The sequence below is a fragment of the Chionomys nivalis genome, chromosome 17 (assembly GCF_950005125.1).
Source record: "Chionomys nivalis chromosome 17, mChiNiv1.1, whole genome shotgun sequence".
In the NCBI taxonomy this organism is placed as follows: domain Eukaryota; kingdom Metazoa; phylum Chordata; class Mammalia; order Rodentia; family Cricetidae; genus Chionomys; species Chionomys nivalis.
Window position 1 is genome coordinate 50,100,915 of NC_080102.1, and position 17,526 is coordinate 50,118,440.

The following is a 17,526-nucleotide window of genomic DNA, read 5'->3' on the forward strand; positions in this document are numbered from 1 at the left end:
ACAAGGGTCCCTCCCTGCAGGACTGTCATTCAAACAGACTGATTCCTGTTGTTACACAGCAGTGCAGACGGTAAGTAAGAACCGTTAGGGAATTCTTTTTCTTCAGAAATTTTTATAGGGTGTACATCCACGCCAGCCATCAGCTACCCTCCGCTCACCCCACCCACACTGCTGCCACCCACCCTCTGCGCGCCCTAGAAGGGGCTACCTGCTCACACGCCGCATGCATCACAGCTCTGGACAAGAGCTTAATGGTTCCTCTCCCGAGCGCTTCTTTCTTCCTCTGTGCACTGAACACCTGCAGTTCCTTTTTCTCCTCTTCACTTAAAGACTGGCAGTACCGCACCTTCGCAGGAAAGAGAACAGAGGTGTGTGCTGCAGGGTGGCCATGACGGTTCTTCCTTCCCAGAGTATCAGGACGGAAAACAGTACACCTGCCTGCCCTGCCCTGCCTCAAACCCTCAGTTATAATACGGCGCAGCTGGATGTGGTGGTTTTAATCCCAGCACCCATGCGGCTGAGACCTGTCCACCTCCAGGAGTTCTAAGCCAGCCTGGATCTGCATGTCGAGATCCAGACCCCATCTCAAAAAATAAAGTAAAATGGACCTCTGTGGATCTCTAGAAAAGGGATGCACTATCAGACAGAATGGGCGTGGCTCACTATTTTCTAAGTGTGAACTGATTGCAGTCCTTAGCAGCAAGAAAGATGCCACCTTCCACAGAAGGTTGAAACCAGATAATTGCCACGTTCACTCCTTCTGGCTGCATTCTGCAGGCACTCGGGTCTTCAATCCTGAACTACCCTGAAGTGCTCGCCCTGCACATGGAAGGAAAAGCTCCTGATAATTGGTGGGTGGCTGAAAACACTATCAAGAACAACTTGTGTGAAGGGTCCCGCTGTGATACTCTTTTCTCTATTCTAAAAAAAGGAAGAAAAGCCTTGTCCGTGAGGTAACCTTTTAAGAAAGGCCGAAGAGCGGCCTAGCCAGTGAAGAGCTGGGCTTTCGGAAAGGCCCCAGGATGCTGACTGTTTATTTTCTTCTTACTAATTAGCTTTCCTCCTGTTACTTTACCTCATTATCATGTGGTGGCAACTGGTACAAAAGCTGTTTAATCCGGTGTTTCTCTCCGGGGCTGTTCACGTAAGGGACCTTGTCCTCCGGCAAGCAAGCAAAGTAGAGCTGGATCTGTGGGGGCAGCACAGGATGGATGCCATCAGTACACAAAAGGAAGGTCTGAGCGCGGGCCGGTCTTCACCTCTCCCTCCTTTCAGGGGGTCTGCCCCCCTGCAGCTAATGAGAGGACCAGCTGAGCCAACTCAGCAGCGGTGCAAACCTGCATCTGCTAGCATCAACTAGCATCCAGCTGCTAAATTGCTCCTCAGGAATGCAATTTGCAGTGACAATTAAGGACATCATAAATTACGTGCTATCAAATGCACGCATTTACGGTTCCTGTTCCCCAGTCTTGCAAAGGTCAGCTGAGGGATCAAGAGAGTCCTGGGTGACAAATATCCAAGACCCGGCCTCTAAACAGACAGACTCAATTTTCTCTCCAAATTCTATGATTCTCTCTACCATCCGCTTTACAGGGTTTCCATGGGTGTTATCTGCAGTACGCAGCATGCTGATCCGGTCTAGCTCACTTTGAAAGGGGATATCATTTTCATGTCTCTATTGTCTTTTAGGAAATCCCTTGATGAACTCCACAAAGGATGCTGCAATGCTGAGGTGGAATCAAACGGATTCAAGTAGAAGACCTCCTAAAGGACCTCAGGGCTCGTCTGCCAGCAGTGGTTCAACAAACTCCATCTAGGATGTAAGGGAGTCTCTCAAAATTCCACTTCCCCAACGGCTATGCCAGCACACCTTTGCTTCCTGTGTGGGCTCTAGAAGCTTTGCTGATACTGTGCTATTTACTAGTCGCTACTTATACACCAGGTCTTGAATGTATAAGGATGCCTTATCTCAAAAGGGTTCCCTCTCACCTTCCAAGAAAGGTAACTTGACTACCAGATGTGAGACTGTGGTCTTCTATTCTGAAGGACAACTTTGCCTGCCTAAGACCCACCAACAATTTGTGACATCGTCTTCATAAGGATTTTGGGAAATGAAAATAGGCAGACACTGTCCCCATCATCCCCAAACAGCGACGCAAAGGAAGTGCTACGCTGGTGCTTTCCCAGCCTCCGCTGCACTCATCAAAGGTCAGACTTAGTGGCAACATTGCATCCCTCTTCCACAGAGGAGAACTGCACATAACTGGCCAGGGGGTGGCCCTTTTATTTCCTTCTGTGTCTACTGAAGTTCTGGAATACATAAGAGCCTGGCACACTGGCATACGCCTTTCTTTCAGCACTTGGGAGGCAGAGGAAGGCAGATCTCTGCAAGTTGGAGGCCAGCCACGACTACACAGGAAGACCCTGTTTCAAAAGACACACCCTGCCCCTGCTTCCCTGACCATCAAAAAAAAAAAAAAAAAAAAAAAAAAATCCCAAACCATCCAAGTCAGGTAAATTCCTCTTCCTCCCTGAAGAGTGACTCACAAGAGCACTAAGAAGCACACCCGTGGTACCTGGCATTTTATTAATTACAGCAGGAGCTAAGTGTGGCCGTGGGGCCACAGGGTCCATGAGTGGGAAGACAGGAAGCTTCAACTAAGAAGCCAAAGAGAACCTTAGAAAGCAAATCCACCCGAGGGAGAATGAAGATCCACACTTGCAAAACAGTGGAAGTTCCTGGAAAGCCAATCAAAGAGTGGGCTTCTTACCTGCTCAGGCCTAAGGCCTGGTGGGACCCAGGCATACTCTTCCAGCGCACAGCCAGAATCGTCGTCTGACGTGGAACTTCTCTGGCACCCGAAGGCCAGTTTGCTCATTTTGGGCTCCATCTCCAAAGGCATAATAATGAGGTTCAAAGCCTGGCTTCTCTGTCACAGGACATTCAACAGCGGCTGCTGTGGACGACACAGGAGAAACGAATGTAAAACCTCCACTCTGCCGAGAGCGTCTGCTTAACAGCTGTTTCTATGTCGATGCGCCCAGTGAAAGGGATCAAATGCCTGGAGTCACCTGCAAGCCCCAGTACCACTCAAACAATTAGGAAGTGATCCTCCTTAACCAGCTCAGGATCAAAGAAGAAAGGCCACCATGCTAGACTTCTGGGTTGCCTTTAAAAGATGCTTCTTGCTCATGATTTATTTGGCAAGTACTCAAGGAAACCATTCTGTGCACTACTTTCCCCACAGGTGAAATCCTGTGCGGTCCTCAGAGTTTACAAAGACGGGAACTGGGCTCTCTGCCTCACCCACCATCAGCTACCCAGGAGGATGGCTGCCGAGATGCTCGCTGCTAGGATCCCCTTATTTCCTAAGCAAGTCTTCCATCCCAGTCAGTGCTAACTGCTCAGTGGAGCCCCTGGGACAAACCGCACATTGGAGACGTCTAGTCCCTGGACCAAACCTGATTTTCACGGGGATTAGAAAGGGCTCAGGTCAAGAAGGTATTCAGGGAACTCCTCCCACAAACAGTAAAGGAATACACAAGACAGTCCATGTCACAACCAAGTCCAGCTGGGTGAACTGATGTTAAATCGCATTATCAACCAACGTTTTCTGGAAAGTTAGGCAACGCTTATTGAGTTATTGCATTTCAACCAGCCCACTCTTAGTCAGTGCGGGGTGACTCTGAATAAAAAGCCACCTCAGAAAAAGGACAATGAAGGTGTCAAGACAGCAATCCTGACTCTGGGATGTCAGCTTTGCCAGCACTGTGGATTGTCTCTTTGTCTTCTAATTATCCTCACAGGCTCCAAAGAAAACAAGAACCCTCGCAACGCCAATTTCCTTTATATATTTTGGTTTTATAAATGTATATATCAAAATATATAAAGCAAGTTGTGTACATTTTGATTTTATATATAAATTTACATAACAAAAAATAGAAAGAAAATTGTGACTAGTCCAAGCCAATCACTTTAGAGAAAAGGGGGCTCAAGGATAGCTTATAGCTTGTGCAAGGACTAAAGCCGAAGTCAGACATCAGGAATTCTGACTTAGTACATGTTCTCATTTGCTTGTGCTTGAGGGAAAGGCTGCAATCCTAAACAGCCCCAGCCTGAGATGAAATCATGTTTCAGCAACTCTCTCAACACTTAGTGCTGAGGGGAGCGGGGAGAAGCACTTGTTCAAATACACGGCCATCCAAATGTCGTCTTCCTGTCATAAAGCACGGCCACTTTAAACTCGACACTTTGAGCAGCACCTGCCTCCTGGTTCCTACCATTCCTGAGGGAGAAATGCTGAGTCAGCGGATGCTGCCCCAGCTAGTGGCCTTCATCCACCCCAACACACCATCCTGACCCAGTCATTTCCCACAGGTGCAGACCATTCGTCTTAGGTTCTCCAAACAGAGGTGCATTCATCTGTCCCCCTCCTCCCAGCAATAAAAGGGAAGGTGTTAATGAGTCAGGAGCTGTCTTGGGTCTTTCCCTTTTGCTTCAAAAGATCCCCCCTCCATGTGGCAAAGGAAGAGGACTAGAGATGAAGGCTTCGGTTAGTAACTCACTGGTTCCCTCTAGGAATGGCACTCCCAATGCAATTTAGCCGAATTTTTTTTTTTTTTTTAAGATTTATTTATTATGTACACAGTGTTCAGACTCCATGTATGACTGCAGGCCAGAAGAGGGCACCAGATCTCTTGAACTCAGGACCTCCTGAAGAGCAGCCAGTGCTCTTAACCTCTGAGCCATCTCTCCAGCCCCTTAGCCGAAATTTTGAAATAGGAGCATTTGTCTGTTGTCAGATCTGGCTGGGGTAGGTGGGCTAGGGTGGGAATAACAGAAAATATACAGGTTAAAAAGAACCTGAAAATTAAATGTTACTGTTTCTTAAAAGGAGAAAGTAAAGGACACTATAAATTATGTCAAACCATTTTTTCCCTAAACTTGCCCCACGATGTAGAATGCCAAAGATCTGAATCCGCTTTTATAGCTGTACGCTCTGAAAATGTGGGCTGTGTCACCATCCTGATGGAGGCGGTCTGTGTAAAATGTCACCATCCCCAAGAGTTGCTTGGATGAACTGGCCACTTCTTTTTTTGTTGTTGTTTTGTTTCGAGACAGGGTTTCTCTGTGGCTTTGGAGCCTGTCCTGGAACTTGCTCTGTAGACCAGGCTGGTCTCAAACTCACAGAGATCCGCCTGCCTCTGCCTCCTGAGTGCTGGGATTAAAGGCGTGCGCCACCACGCCTTTCAAGACAGGGTTTCTCTGTGTAGCCCTAACTGCCCTGGAAGTTGCTCTGCAGACCAGGCTGGCCTCGAACCCAGAGATCTGCCTGCCTCTGCCTAGAGTTGGTATACTTTTTAAAGGGGTCATCATGGTGGTATTCCACACAACTTAAGTCAGAAAGTGTTAACAGTTCCACGCCCCTCCTTTGTCTTTTCTCGCCCCCTCTTTCTTGAAGACTAGCTAGCTACTCTCACCATTTAAAAAGAACCACACTCGCAGCCTGAAGATGTATGACCTTTCAATCATCGTATAACTGTCAAGAGAACATCTGACCCAGGAGGTAAGAGTGATAGTCCCAGTGAAGGATCTGGTGTTCAATGTTGGGGAAACTGAGTTCTGAAATTCTGGATCCCCTCATGAATCATCAAATACCCCGAGGCCCGGCTCTTTAAAAGCAGCAAATGGGGGTACGACTCAATGGTTAAGAACACTTGCTCTGTTTCTCAAGAGTTCGGTTCCCACAACTGCCTGTCCCTTTAGCTCTAGGGGAATCTGACTCCCTTCCGGCTGGCACACACACCAAAGTTTTCCTTGGAAAGATGCTTTCAAGGCTACAAAAGATTCTGCAACCAAGAAGGAACTCTGAGTACACAGCATCAAAGTTACTACTGCAGGGTACCACAAGAGGAGATTCCTTTCGCCATGACTGAAAAGATTTTCTTGAAGCTGACGGGGGACATTTGGAATAGGAACATGCTAATGACAAAAGAAGACAGGGTGCTGACCCCTGGATTTTACTTTTAATTTAGAACTCGGGAGGGTTCTAGCCTCTTAAGAGCAAACGATTTTGAGAAATTACTGGTTGCCACTTCCAGCAGCCTTGGAGGCAGCTCCTCCAGTTCCCACACTAATCCTGGACATGATATGTGTCATGAGTGCACACAGAGCATGTGTGCCGTCTACGGAACAGGTTGGACAACACCTATACACAGTCTTAGATATGAAGGGCATCTGTCCCCAAATCAGAGTATGACCTCATTCACTCAGTGATCAATGTAGGGGACTTTTCTTTGTTGATCTATCCATTCCATTCGCTCATATGATTAAAGGTGGGCTGGGGGGGGCTGTGTGTGTGTGTGGGGGGTAACATCAACGAGGTAGCAACTGGGGCTAGAGAGATGGCTCAGTGGTAAAAGCACCTGTTACCCTTCCAAAGGACCCATGTTCAATTCCTAGCACCCAATGGTGGCTCGCAACAGTCTTGTAACTCCAGTCCCAGAGAACCCAATGTTTTCTTCTGGCTTCCTTGGGAACCAGGCACAGACGTGGTATATGAACATACATGCAGGCAAAACACCCATACACATAAAAATTTTCAAAACAAAATTTAAAAAGGAGACAAGTGACATTCCATTGGGAGCCAGAATTTTAAGTAAGTGTAGCCCATGTGATAGGCACGGGTCCAAGGTCTGTTATATGTGTTATATATATATGTTTTATATATATACATTTCTGTAGTGGCAGCCTGTGTGTAAATTACAGGATTGAGCCTGTGGCTGGCCACTTGTTTTCACAGGGAAAAGTGCACAAGCTTCAGAATTCCAGAAACAGGAGACAGAATCCAGCTGGGTGACCTAGAAACCCACTGTTCGCCCGGAATGTGTGCAGACTGGGGTGTGCATAGGAGCTCGAGCAGAGCCCAGCAGTCTGCTGGTCAGACTTTCTGCAGGTGTTTTCCTCCCTGCTGACATATGTTTTGTTTGTTTCTTTTCTTTTTGTTGTTTTCAAGTCAGAGTCTCACTATGTAGCTCTGGCTGTCCTGTAACTCTGTAGACCAGACTGACCTCAAACCCACAGAAATCCACCTGCCTCTGGCTCCTGAGTGCTGGCTGGGGTTAAAGGCATCTGCCACAATGCCTGGCTCACTGCCGTCATGTTTTGACTTCCACTAAGGCTGTCTATTGTTAAGTAGCCTTACCCTTTTGCCCACAGTCAACAACGTTGAAATCTTTAAAAGCTGTTGCCTTCAATATTCTGCGAATTAGGCAAAGCTTGGAAGAACAAATTCAGCCAGGGCTATGCAGAGAAACCCTGTCTCGAATCCCCCCCCCCCCCCCCCCCCCCCGCAAATGGTACAACTTGACTTCATTACAGTGTATTCCTCTATCAGCACAGGCATTGTTGCTGATGGCAGCCAGAGAGCAGCTTTGCTTTCTTTTTCCTCCTCTGGTAGTTTGGTCATTAGAAGTCACATTTTCATTCTACATAGGACAGCTAAGGGTTGTCCTTAGCTGACTGACCCTGAGATGTAAAAATCAGCCTTTGCTTTTCTAAGTCAGTGGTTCTCGCCCTTCCTAATGCTGTGACCCTTTAATACAGTTCCTTGTGTTGTGGTGACCCCCAACCAAAAAATTATCTGATTGCTACTTCATAACTGAAATTTTGCTATTGTTATGAACCATAATTTAAATGTCTGATATAGAAATCCCTGTGGGGGCCAGGACTCACAGGTTGGGAACTGCTGCTTTAGAGCAGTGGCGGGGTGAGGGTGGGGGATCATAGGGGATGGGGGTAGGAGATCATGGGGGCGGGGTTGTTCTAAGTCGGCAACAGTGTATAAAGTTCCAGAAGCAGCAGTGGAGAAAGCAGTTTCCCTAGAAGACAGCTTCTCTCGGAGAATGGTACCTGATCAGGGCTGTTAAGAACTGGACCTGCCAGGCTCGAGCCTAGACACTATTGATGGGGAATGTCAGAAGAATGTTTCTGGCCTTCCAAGAAGACAGACATTGAAAATTATGACTAGGAAGGAGGAGGAGAAGCCTGGGAGGGGCACATACTTCCTAAGGAAGCCTCCAAGGGTGGCTTGGGAGAAGAAAGTAAACAAACTAGCAAGAAAGGGAGAATGAACCTAGAGTTTTGAGATCCTATAGCTGGGAGATGGGAGCACAACTCAGAAGGGATGTGAGGGTCCGAGAGATTCGGTTCCTGCAGAAGGCTATAATCCTGTCACCTCTGCCCTGGCCCCTGCCAGGCATCATATTCTTGGACCAACTCACCAAATCCCATCAAAATTATGCAGATCTAAAACAACTGTCAGGGAGCTGGAGAGACGGCTCAGTGGTTAAGAGCACTGGAGCGGACCAGGGTTCAATTCCCAGCACCCACATAGCAACTCACAACTGTCCTGCAACTCCAGTTCCAGAGGGTCCTACAGCACCAGGCACGCACATGGTGTACAGATACATGCAGCCAGGCACAAAACACCCCACACACATAAAATAAAACAAGTAAATCTTTAAAACAACTGTCAATCTTCCATGAAGTCTAAGACCCTACCCTAACCTTCAGTGTCCATACTTCCCAATATAGCTCCATGCCAACCACTGCGCGAGGATTATCGTGGTTGTGGAGAGTCCTTATGAAGCCCTTTGATCACATGGACAGACAGTGATTTGTAAAGACATGTGGGCTAAAATTCCCTAGGTGTCCCCTACTGCTAAGTGCCACCTTGCAAGCCACAAACTTGAAGAGCTAATCTTTTTGTTAGCAAGGCCTTACAGCACAATGGCCATCCCAGGTTCCTTATTCAAAATTATTCTAATTCTAAGAGATTAACACAACACATACAGGTCAACTAAGTGTAACCAAGCACAAATCTGGTGGTACAGAAGCCTGCACACGTCTGGTCTCAGAACACAAATTAGACAGCTTTATGGATATACGCATTTCCATTTATGACGTCCTTAACTTAAAATGAACCCAGAGTGAGCAAAAGCATTGGAATCAAAGTTTGAATTTCCCAATAAACACACACACGACGCTATAATTTCTTCAAAGTTTCCACACACCCCTGTGGCCTACTAGAGACAAAAGTCACTGCTCCCAGAACCCAAGGCGGCTTCATTTGTGGTGGAAGAACAAGCATCACCCAGCTATCAGGAGGTTGTTACCGCAGTTTTTCTTTACCAAAAGCACCCCCACGCTAGCCATCGGTGGCATTTGGGCATTTGCCATTGGGTATTTTCCAGGTAAACCTCCACCCAACTTGCCCATTTTTCCCAGCTGCTAAGTGCCACCAATTGCCAAAACACTATCCAGTTTTTTCCAAGAGGGACTGCGGACCTCTTTGACAGCATCCTAACTTCCCTCACACACACATTCCAGGACAGCAAGAGGCTGCTTAACAAAAGGAGGAAATCCCATGACAAGGCATGGTGCTTTGCCAGAGAGATTTCTAGAGAGATCTACGCTCGCATGCTGTGGCCTGTGACGAATCACGCAAAGCCATGTCTACCAAGACCATCATTTTCCATAGCGGGAGACACATTTTCTCAAAACTATGTTCCCGTCAATGTCTTACTGATTTTTTTTTTTAATCTCTATTTTCGGCGGCGGCCCAAGGAAACGGCGGCCAGACCTGACTCCAATATACACACAGACTCGGGTTTCACCCCGTCACCTGTTGGCTCCAGAACAACATCCCCTTTGTGAAACTTACAGCTCTCGTGAAACGCCGTTTCCCGAGAAAACACTTCCTTAAGTATGCGACAAGACTCGAGTTGGGAAAACAAACTCCATTCCACACACCGCCTGCTTTATCCGCATACGGATTAACGTGAGCCTTTCTAGACGGGCTAGGAGGAAGGATGTCACCGTCTTCGGGGACACAGCGGCGGTGAGGGCTGCGGGGGCCACCCAGACCCCCGGAGCAGGCTCGGCCCTGCGCCCAGGCAAGCGGCGGTGGCGGCTCTGGCCGCAAGGGGGAGCCTCGTCCCGGTCTGCCCCGCGTCCCAGCAGCACCGAGGAGGCCAGCGCCCACGTCCGCGATCGTGTCCCCGCGGTCCAGTCCCCGCTGTCCCTGCCCCGTGCTCGCACCCAGCCAGCGCCGCGCACCTGCACGTCCGGCACCCGGACCCGGTCCCCGCGCACAGGCTTGCAGTGTTCAGTGTCGCTCCGCGCTCCACCCCCAGCTCGGCTCCGGCTCGGGACCGCCGGTCGCGCCGCCTGCTTTCCAGGAACTGTCACACTAACTGTCCCCTGGCAGGTGTCCACCGGGGCCCGCCCGCCCGTACGGCATTCCTAGGAAAGTTACCCAGATGCGGGAGCACCGCCGCCAGTCGCGCTCCATTCCCCGCCGCCCACAACTGTGACTCGCGCGCTGCAGACGCCCGTGAGAGCTTCTGTAAACTTCCCCCGCCCGCAGATGCACGCGCGGCCACAGGCGCGGGCCAGTGTGCGAGGGGGCGGTGCTGAGCTTCGAACTCAGGACTCCACAAGCTGGGCAGGCACTCCGCCACGGCGCTACACCCCCAGCCCCAAAGGACTCCCTCTTACACAAATCATCTCCATGCTGTCCATAACAATGCCAGCAAATGGCGCGTTTAACCCAGTTCTCACTCCGAAGGGCTCATTAACATACGAATTCTCTCCGCTTAAGACTTCCTTGCATTTAAATGAAAGCAATTCCTGCGGCTTAGAACCGGAGATTTATTTTATTTTTTTTTAGCAGTAAATAACAGCAAAAGCAAAAGGAGTCAGGCACACGCGGCACTTAAATAACTAGTAAGGGTTGAATTACAAGAAGACGCCCCACGCACGTTCATGTTAATCTTATTTCTGTGCTATTTTTAGGGGCTCTAAGAAAGGAATTTGGCTTCAGCTGTCTGCAGAAAAGGCTCAGAGAAGCAAAAACCGGACCTCAAAGCGAGCCCAGAAAGCAATGAGAATTGGTAGTGATCATTAGTAATTAGTGAACAACGGACGTCCACGATCCTCCTGAGCTACAAGCTTTAATCGGAACAAGAGCCTTATCAGGTGGGGGCAATGCCAGTCAATACCGTGAAGAGCAACAGTTTCTACTGTAAAACCCAGGATGACGATTCTGCAGCATATATTTATTTATATGGAGAACAATAGCCTATTGTAGCTGCGATTTAAAAATACACAGGTTGCCATAAATAGATCGATCCCTCGAGTAAATAATTGTGTGGCCAAATTCTGTTATCTCTGCTACAGAACGAGGCAGCAGAGGACAAGCTGAGTTTTTTTTTTTTTTTTAAGTTGCTACTTTTTTAAAGTGACAGAACCCAAAAAGTCCTGACTCTGCTGTTAGACTAGTTTGGGAACAATAGTTCAGATATCACAAATTATTATTTGCAATTCAAGTGGATTCAAGTTTTCCAGATGATTCCCAAAGAGTACCCCCCTGCCTGAGGGCACGGGAATTTGTGGGAAACCTCTTTCCCTGTTGATCTGCAAAATTCACCACCGAATCTGATGAGTAGGATTGCTCGCTTTCTTGTGTGGTTTTTATTTTATTTCCGGACAGGGATTTTCATCTGGTCCAGACTGGCTTCAGACTTGCTGCGTAACCTAGGCTGCCCTCCCTAGTGCTGGGATTAGCAGCGTGAGCCACCACACCTGTCTCAGATTTCCCCTTTCCTCCTTCCTTCTGTTTGAGCTCCTCAGGGAAGACCAGAACAAATGTGCGACCGGTTATTGCTTTACATCACACTCTAAACTGGCCTGTCAGTAAAATACAACAGATTCTATGCCGCCAGGCTGACCCTGAGGACCAGAACTCTTCCAGAAGGCTAGCTTCACACTGAGTGTTAACACACAAATACTCCCACTATATCCTGTAGTGAGGCTTATGGGTATTAAATGTAGCCTAGCCACTGTGGGCAGTTACAAGGTAACTACTTGTAAATACCGTTTGCCACATTTCCAGCAGGTACTGTCAACTTGTCTATTGTGTTCCTGCCAGTGAAGCAGTTTGGGGACAGTGAGAAACTTCCTACTAACTTTCCATCTGAATGAAACAGACTTTGGTCTGGTCGGGGAAAGCATCACTACTGTCAACAGTGAATCTATGCAGATAGAGAGCAATGCCCCCAGCTGGTGTCCTTTTGTTTCAGGTAGGTAGAATATTCAGTTGCTTGAAGATCACACTTTAGGGGGGTGAGAAAGGAAACTCAGAAATTCTCAGGGCTTAGCTTCCCACACCCTGAGGGCCCTGAGGGCTTCCTTCCCGCTGACGATAGCATCACCCTCCCTCTCCTTTGGCCTCAGGGCACTTAGCACCGCCTGGCACTGGGTGCCTATTTAGTCACCGCGTTATTGTCTTCTGTTCTGGAGTTCACTGCTGTGTTCTCAGCATTGTGCCTGGCACATATCAGAGCAGTGCAGTGAACCCGACTGAGTTAAGTGAATAAAAGATTCTTGTATGTTCTTCTCAGGTCCACACCTTATCAAGTAACACCGTTTCTAAGCTTAAGCCATTGTCCTAAGGATGGGGTTGTTTTAGGGGAACAAATGTGACAAGGGCAGAGAAACAAAGAGGTAGTATTTTGTCAAATGCCAGCTTATCGAGTCTGGTAGAAAGAGATAAAGTACAGGCTTCAAGGAAACCTTGATGCCACCTCCCTACGGTGACCTTGAGGTCTCTTTTGCAAAACACTTCCCTGGGCTGGAGAAGTGGCTCACTGGAGAGTGCTTGTTGTGCAAGCATGAAGACCAGAATTTGGGATCCCTAGCAAGCATGTAAAAAGCCAACTGTGGCCATGCACATCGGGGCCTCCGTGCTGGGACATGCAGGTCCTAGGGGTTCACCAACCAGCCAGTCTGTTTGAGACCACAAGCTCCAGGTCCAGTGAGAGACCCTGTCTCAAAAGCAAGGCAGAGAGCCATAGAGGAATACAAGCAGTGTCCACTTCTGACCTCTACCTGGCCGTGCACAGGTGAGCACACCTACCCACACACCACATGCACGCATGCATGCATGCACACACAGTAGCGAAGCGCAGACTTTCCTTCTTGGCTTTAAGGCTGTGTTGCTCTTGATTTCAAAAACATTTTAAAGGCATTAATCCTTAAGGATGAAATGCCAGTGATCAGGGCAAGTACATTCCCGAGCAGAAGTATTTGAAAACAGCAAACGGGGGTGACTGACTGGCTGCAGTGGTCACCATGTCACCGCATCCACCTAACTTTGAGAAGCAGTTAACAAAACAAGTAGTATTTTAGTCTCTGGTAGAGGCATGGCGTAGGACAGCGATTTGGTTTTCACAATGAACACAGTCCCCAAACCATGCATCTGTAGAGTCAGTCACAATTCGTGTCCAGATCAGAGTAACTGTAGTAAGCTGTCACATCCTTGCAAGCTGGTACCACATGTTTCTGTTGTGGCTTGGGAGACCGCTGAGCGTTTGGAAGGTCTCATTCCTGTTAGCTGAGCCTGCTCCACCCCAGGGAAGGGCTGGAAGGCAGGTGGCAAGGTTTTTTTCTGGAGTTAGGGGCATTTATGGAGGTTTATGATAAGTTTCAGCTTCACAAGGTCTCCAATTACTTTCTTTACCCTTTGATTATATTGAAAGCATCCTGATTAGAGAGTACTGGTTCCTCAACAGTTTCTACACCCCATTCCATTGTATTTATGACTCCAAACCTCCCAGCGACCCAGCCCCCACCTCCACCCCTCCTTCAGCGAGCGGGGCCATCTTCACTTCAAAGTACCCTGGTGCACGGGGTTTGTCATCAGGGAGCTAAACGCCCATTCTCTCCACAGGTACTTGCCAACACTGGGACAGATCACTTCTCTAAGGTTAGTCTTTGTCATGGTGAGTGTCCCATCTCTAAAATGCAAGTCTCTGGTCAATTTTAAAACTTCTGGGGGTGGAGCACTAATCATTTTTTTTTTCTCCAGGTAAAATAGATCTTTTGACACAGAAACAAAGGTGATGTAGCTCTGAGGAAGTCCGGCCCACTGCTCCCCGCGCACACAAACCCCAGCCATGCTGCTCCGTGCCAAGCTGCCTGCTCCCAGCATCCATCGGTTCTCCTGGCTTTTGCTATGGTGGTGTTTTTTCAGTCTAAGGGCTTGACTGCTGGTCACCACTTAGACATTATCACCTCTTAGAGAGGGGCTGTTCAGAGATCTCGGCACAGCTGGGTGAAGAATACAGACCTGGGGTACTTTCCCGATGGTTGTTCAGATAACACTAGTGAAAACCAGCAGCCACCCTGGCCTGCTCTGTCCTTCACTCCCAACTACTCTCGGGGACTTCTTTTCACACCCGAAGATAGGTCGGGCAAACAAACTTGTGTCCAATATAATTGAGAGAGTTGCCACTGATTCTGACCCTCAACCATCTCAGCTCCTTTTGGGTCTGGGGTTTATTACAAACATCTTTAAAGTTCACTACAGAAAAATTACCGTCATGCTGGGTGTTAGTGGCACACACCGTTAATCCCAGCACTCGGGAGACAGAGGCAGGCGGATCTCTGTGAGTTCAAGGCCAGCCTGGTCTACAAGAGCTAGTTCGAGGGCAGGCTCCAAAGCTACAGAGAAACCCTGTCTTGAAATCCCACCCCCCAGAAAAACTACGGACGTGGAGAAATTAAGGAGAAACCTTCCAAAAGTACTGGAGGGGCTGTACCCTGGCACATTATCCAAGATATATTCAGGTATCATGATCACAGTGTTTGACTGAGAACTTACAGTATATACACACAGCAAAGTATTGAGAGAATATAAAGAGCAAAATACTGATAGCCTTTCTTAGGGGAGGGTGGTTCCATTGGTAACTACCATCTTATGATTCTATTTTTCAAACAAGCAAGACATCAAGAGAAGATGAAGCAGAGTGACAATGGGGTGTCAGGATGCTCGCCTGAGGGGCACTGAGGCAGGAATAGCTTTGGACTGAGGTGAGCCATCAAAGGTCGAGGGAGGTGGAGGTACTAGAAAGGGTGTCCAAAGGCAGACCCAGGTGTGGGCATCTGTGCAGCCCTTCCAGGGCAGGGGGGAGCCACAGACGCTTCCGCAAAAGAGTGGCTGGCACGTGTGCCTTCTTGTTAGACGGGGTGACAAGAACAGAGCCAAGAACCCAGAACAGCAAATGGGAAGAGCCAGAAAACTACCACAACAGTCAAGACCAGGGATGGCAGGGCCTCGCCTGAGGAAGGTGTTCCAGGGCGCTGGACTATAGCTCCCCAGTGCACAGGGTTGGGGTGCAGGGGCAAGAGGTGCCCGATGTGCCTGGCATTCCAAGGTGAGCCAGCATACTCCCATGGCTTTCGAGGGAACTAAAGCTAAGCCCTGATGTGAGCCTCTAGCTTCAAACTGCTACAAGAGAGACGGAACTCAAGGCCACCAGAAGGATTTACATGTCTAAACTCTAAGTTTCCCTCCATTTAATAATCACCTCTAGCCGGGCTACAGCCTCATGAGAACTGGAAGCCAGACAGGCCGTGGTGGCACACACCTTTAATCCCATCACTCAGGAGGCAGAGGCAGGCAGACCTCTGTGAGATTTAGGCCAGCCTACTCTATAGAGCGAGTTCCAGGACAGTCAGAGCTGTTACACAGAGAAACCCTGTCTCAAAAAACAAAACAAAACAAATCACCTTTAAAATATAATACTTAGGGGGCTGGAGAGATGGCTCAGAGGTTAAGAGCACTGACTGCTCTTCCAGAGGTCCTGAGTTCAATTCCACATGGTGGCTCGCAACCATCCAAAATGAGATCTGGTGCCTTCTTCTGGTGTGCAGGCATACATGGAATGTTGTACACATAAATAAATAAATCTTTAAAAAATATAATACTTTGGCACTGGAGAGACGGCTCAATGGTAAGAGCTGTTCTTGCAGAGGATCCAGGTTCTATTTATTGCACCTACGTGGCAGCTATCAACCATCTGTAGACCCAGGGGCTCTCCGCATCTCTTCTGACCTCCAAGGGCACCAAAAGTGTGTGGTGCACATACATGCAGGTAAAATACTCATATACATAAAATAAGATGAATTACAGTGTTTACATACCACATCACTATGAAAGAGACTGGCCCACCCTCTTCAAGTAGTCGGCAGAGTCCATGAAGATTGAGTCCCACGGAAGAGGCTCAAATGGCACTGGGAATGAGAGGGTGTGAGGTGGTGGTGGTTGGTATGGTCTGCAATCCAGCCACATTTCAATGAAATGCCCAAGTCACAGCGTTTCCTGACAAACGTGAGTTTACAGGATGTTTGCAGCCTTGGGTCACGTGCTAGTTGCTCGGGAGAGTTCTGTGCATCATCTGTTCCTGTTTGCTAGTTCAACTCCCATCAGCCAAGAGAGGCAAAAACCCAGGCAGGCTAGATTTGAGCATCGTGACTGGGTGCTGTAACTAAGCATGTTATTTTCAGAGGGGTCTGGGCAAAGAATTAGGTCAAGCAGCTAAAAGCCTCTTGCCAAGAAGAAAACAGTCAGCCGGGCATTCTATCCATATCTATCTTATCTGCGATCCCACCTGGATGCTTTCTGAGAGCTCACAGTGCTCAGTGAAGATGCAAGGATGAAGGGGACTGGATAACATGGCTAATGTAGGTGAGGTGCAGAAGCGAGGGAAGCAGCAGGAGACTCTTTTCCTAGAAGGTTGCAAGAGTCACTCTGAGGCGGAGTATAGAAGGATCCCCCAGAAACAACTGTCCAATCTAACACCCTTGTAACACCCTAACACCCTTGGATGCTGCTTCAGATGCAAGGCTTTAAGACTACCCGTATCCAGGACAGGCTCCAAAACCACAGAGAAACCCTGTCTCGAAAAAAAAAAAAAAAAGACTACCCGTAGACCACTAGCAGCTGGTATGGGCTACACTGAAAGATTTTCCCAGACACAACAGGGAAATGCAAAGCCGTAGGAGACCAGTAACTGTCTCACAGGGCTTCGAACAGTGACACTAAAGAGAGCTTAGGTAGAGACAAACATAGCTACTAACTCGGCTAAGGGTGGAGGGTGTTGGTAGAGAAAGATGGCTGTGTGTGCATTCTTCACGATGCTTACTGCGGAGACGCTGTTTGGTGGGTTCTACAGGTGGAGTGTGGGCTGATTGGGAACTTCAGACGTCATTCACACCCTTGTGGTGAGCCTTGAGGATGGCACAGAGTTTTCTTTTCGGGGAACTGAAAAATGGCTAGGTAAAATGTTTTATCTTCCCTAACTTTCCCTTAGCAGCAGCACTGGAACATAGAATATTCTAGAAATCCACATGCCAGGTTTATTTCCACTGATAATGAAGCAGCAGCTGTCAACCTCCTTTAGGGCAGCTCACTGATAGATAATATATGACTTTGCTGACCTGTGGAACCAAACATTTGTGTAGCTCTAAGGCAAATAACACCAGGAACGCCTCCCTGATGGTGGAGATTCCTTGCATTTCTGAAGCTGACTGGCCATTCTGATCTCTGCAGACACACAACTGATTGTCCCAGCACAATACAACTGGCTTACTGAGATCTCTGCATGACAGATGTTCTGTGG

At 48.3% G+C, this 17,526-nt stretch overlaps 1 protein-coding gene across 5 annotated transcripts in view; it reads right to left on the bottom strand.

Moving 5' to 3' along the window:
* Prickle1 (prickle planar cell polarity protein 1) overlaps window positions 1–17,526 on the bottom strand; it is a 91,458-nt gene that overhangs the window by 8,518 nt on the left and 65,414 nt on the right. For 2 of the 5 annotated variants that reach the window (XM_057792431.1, XM_057792434.1), the window contains exons 2-4: window positions 2,772–2,957; window positions 1,076–1,189; window positions 209–346 (exon numbers count right to left, since the gene is read on the bottom strand). In XM_057792431.1, the coding sequence (XP_057648414.1) occupies window positions 209–346; window positions 1,076–1,189; window positions 2,772–2,903 (384 nt within the window). In that variant the 5' untranslated portion in view covers window positions 2,904–2,957. Of the gene's footprint in view, window positions 1–208; window positions 347–1,075; window positions 1,190–2,771; window positions 2,958–9,725; window positions 9,881–10,120; window positions 10,298–10,319; window positions 10,397–17,526 lie in introns of those variants that run through there. The other 3 variants (XM_057792435.1, XM_057792432.1, XM_057792433.1) reach the window with 3 other exon arrangements.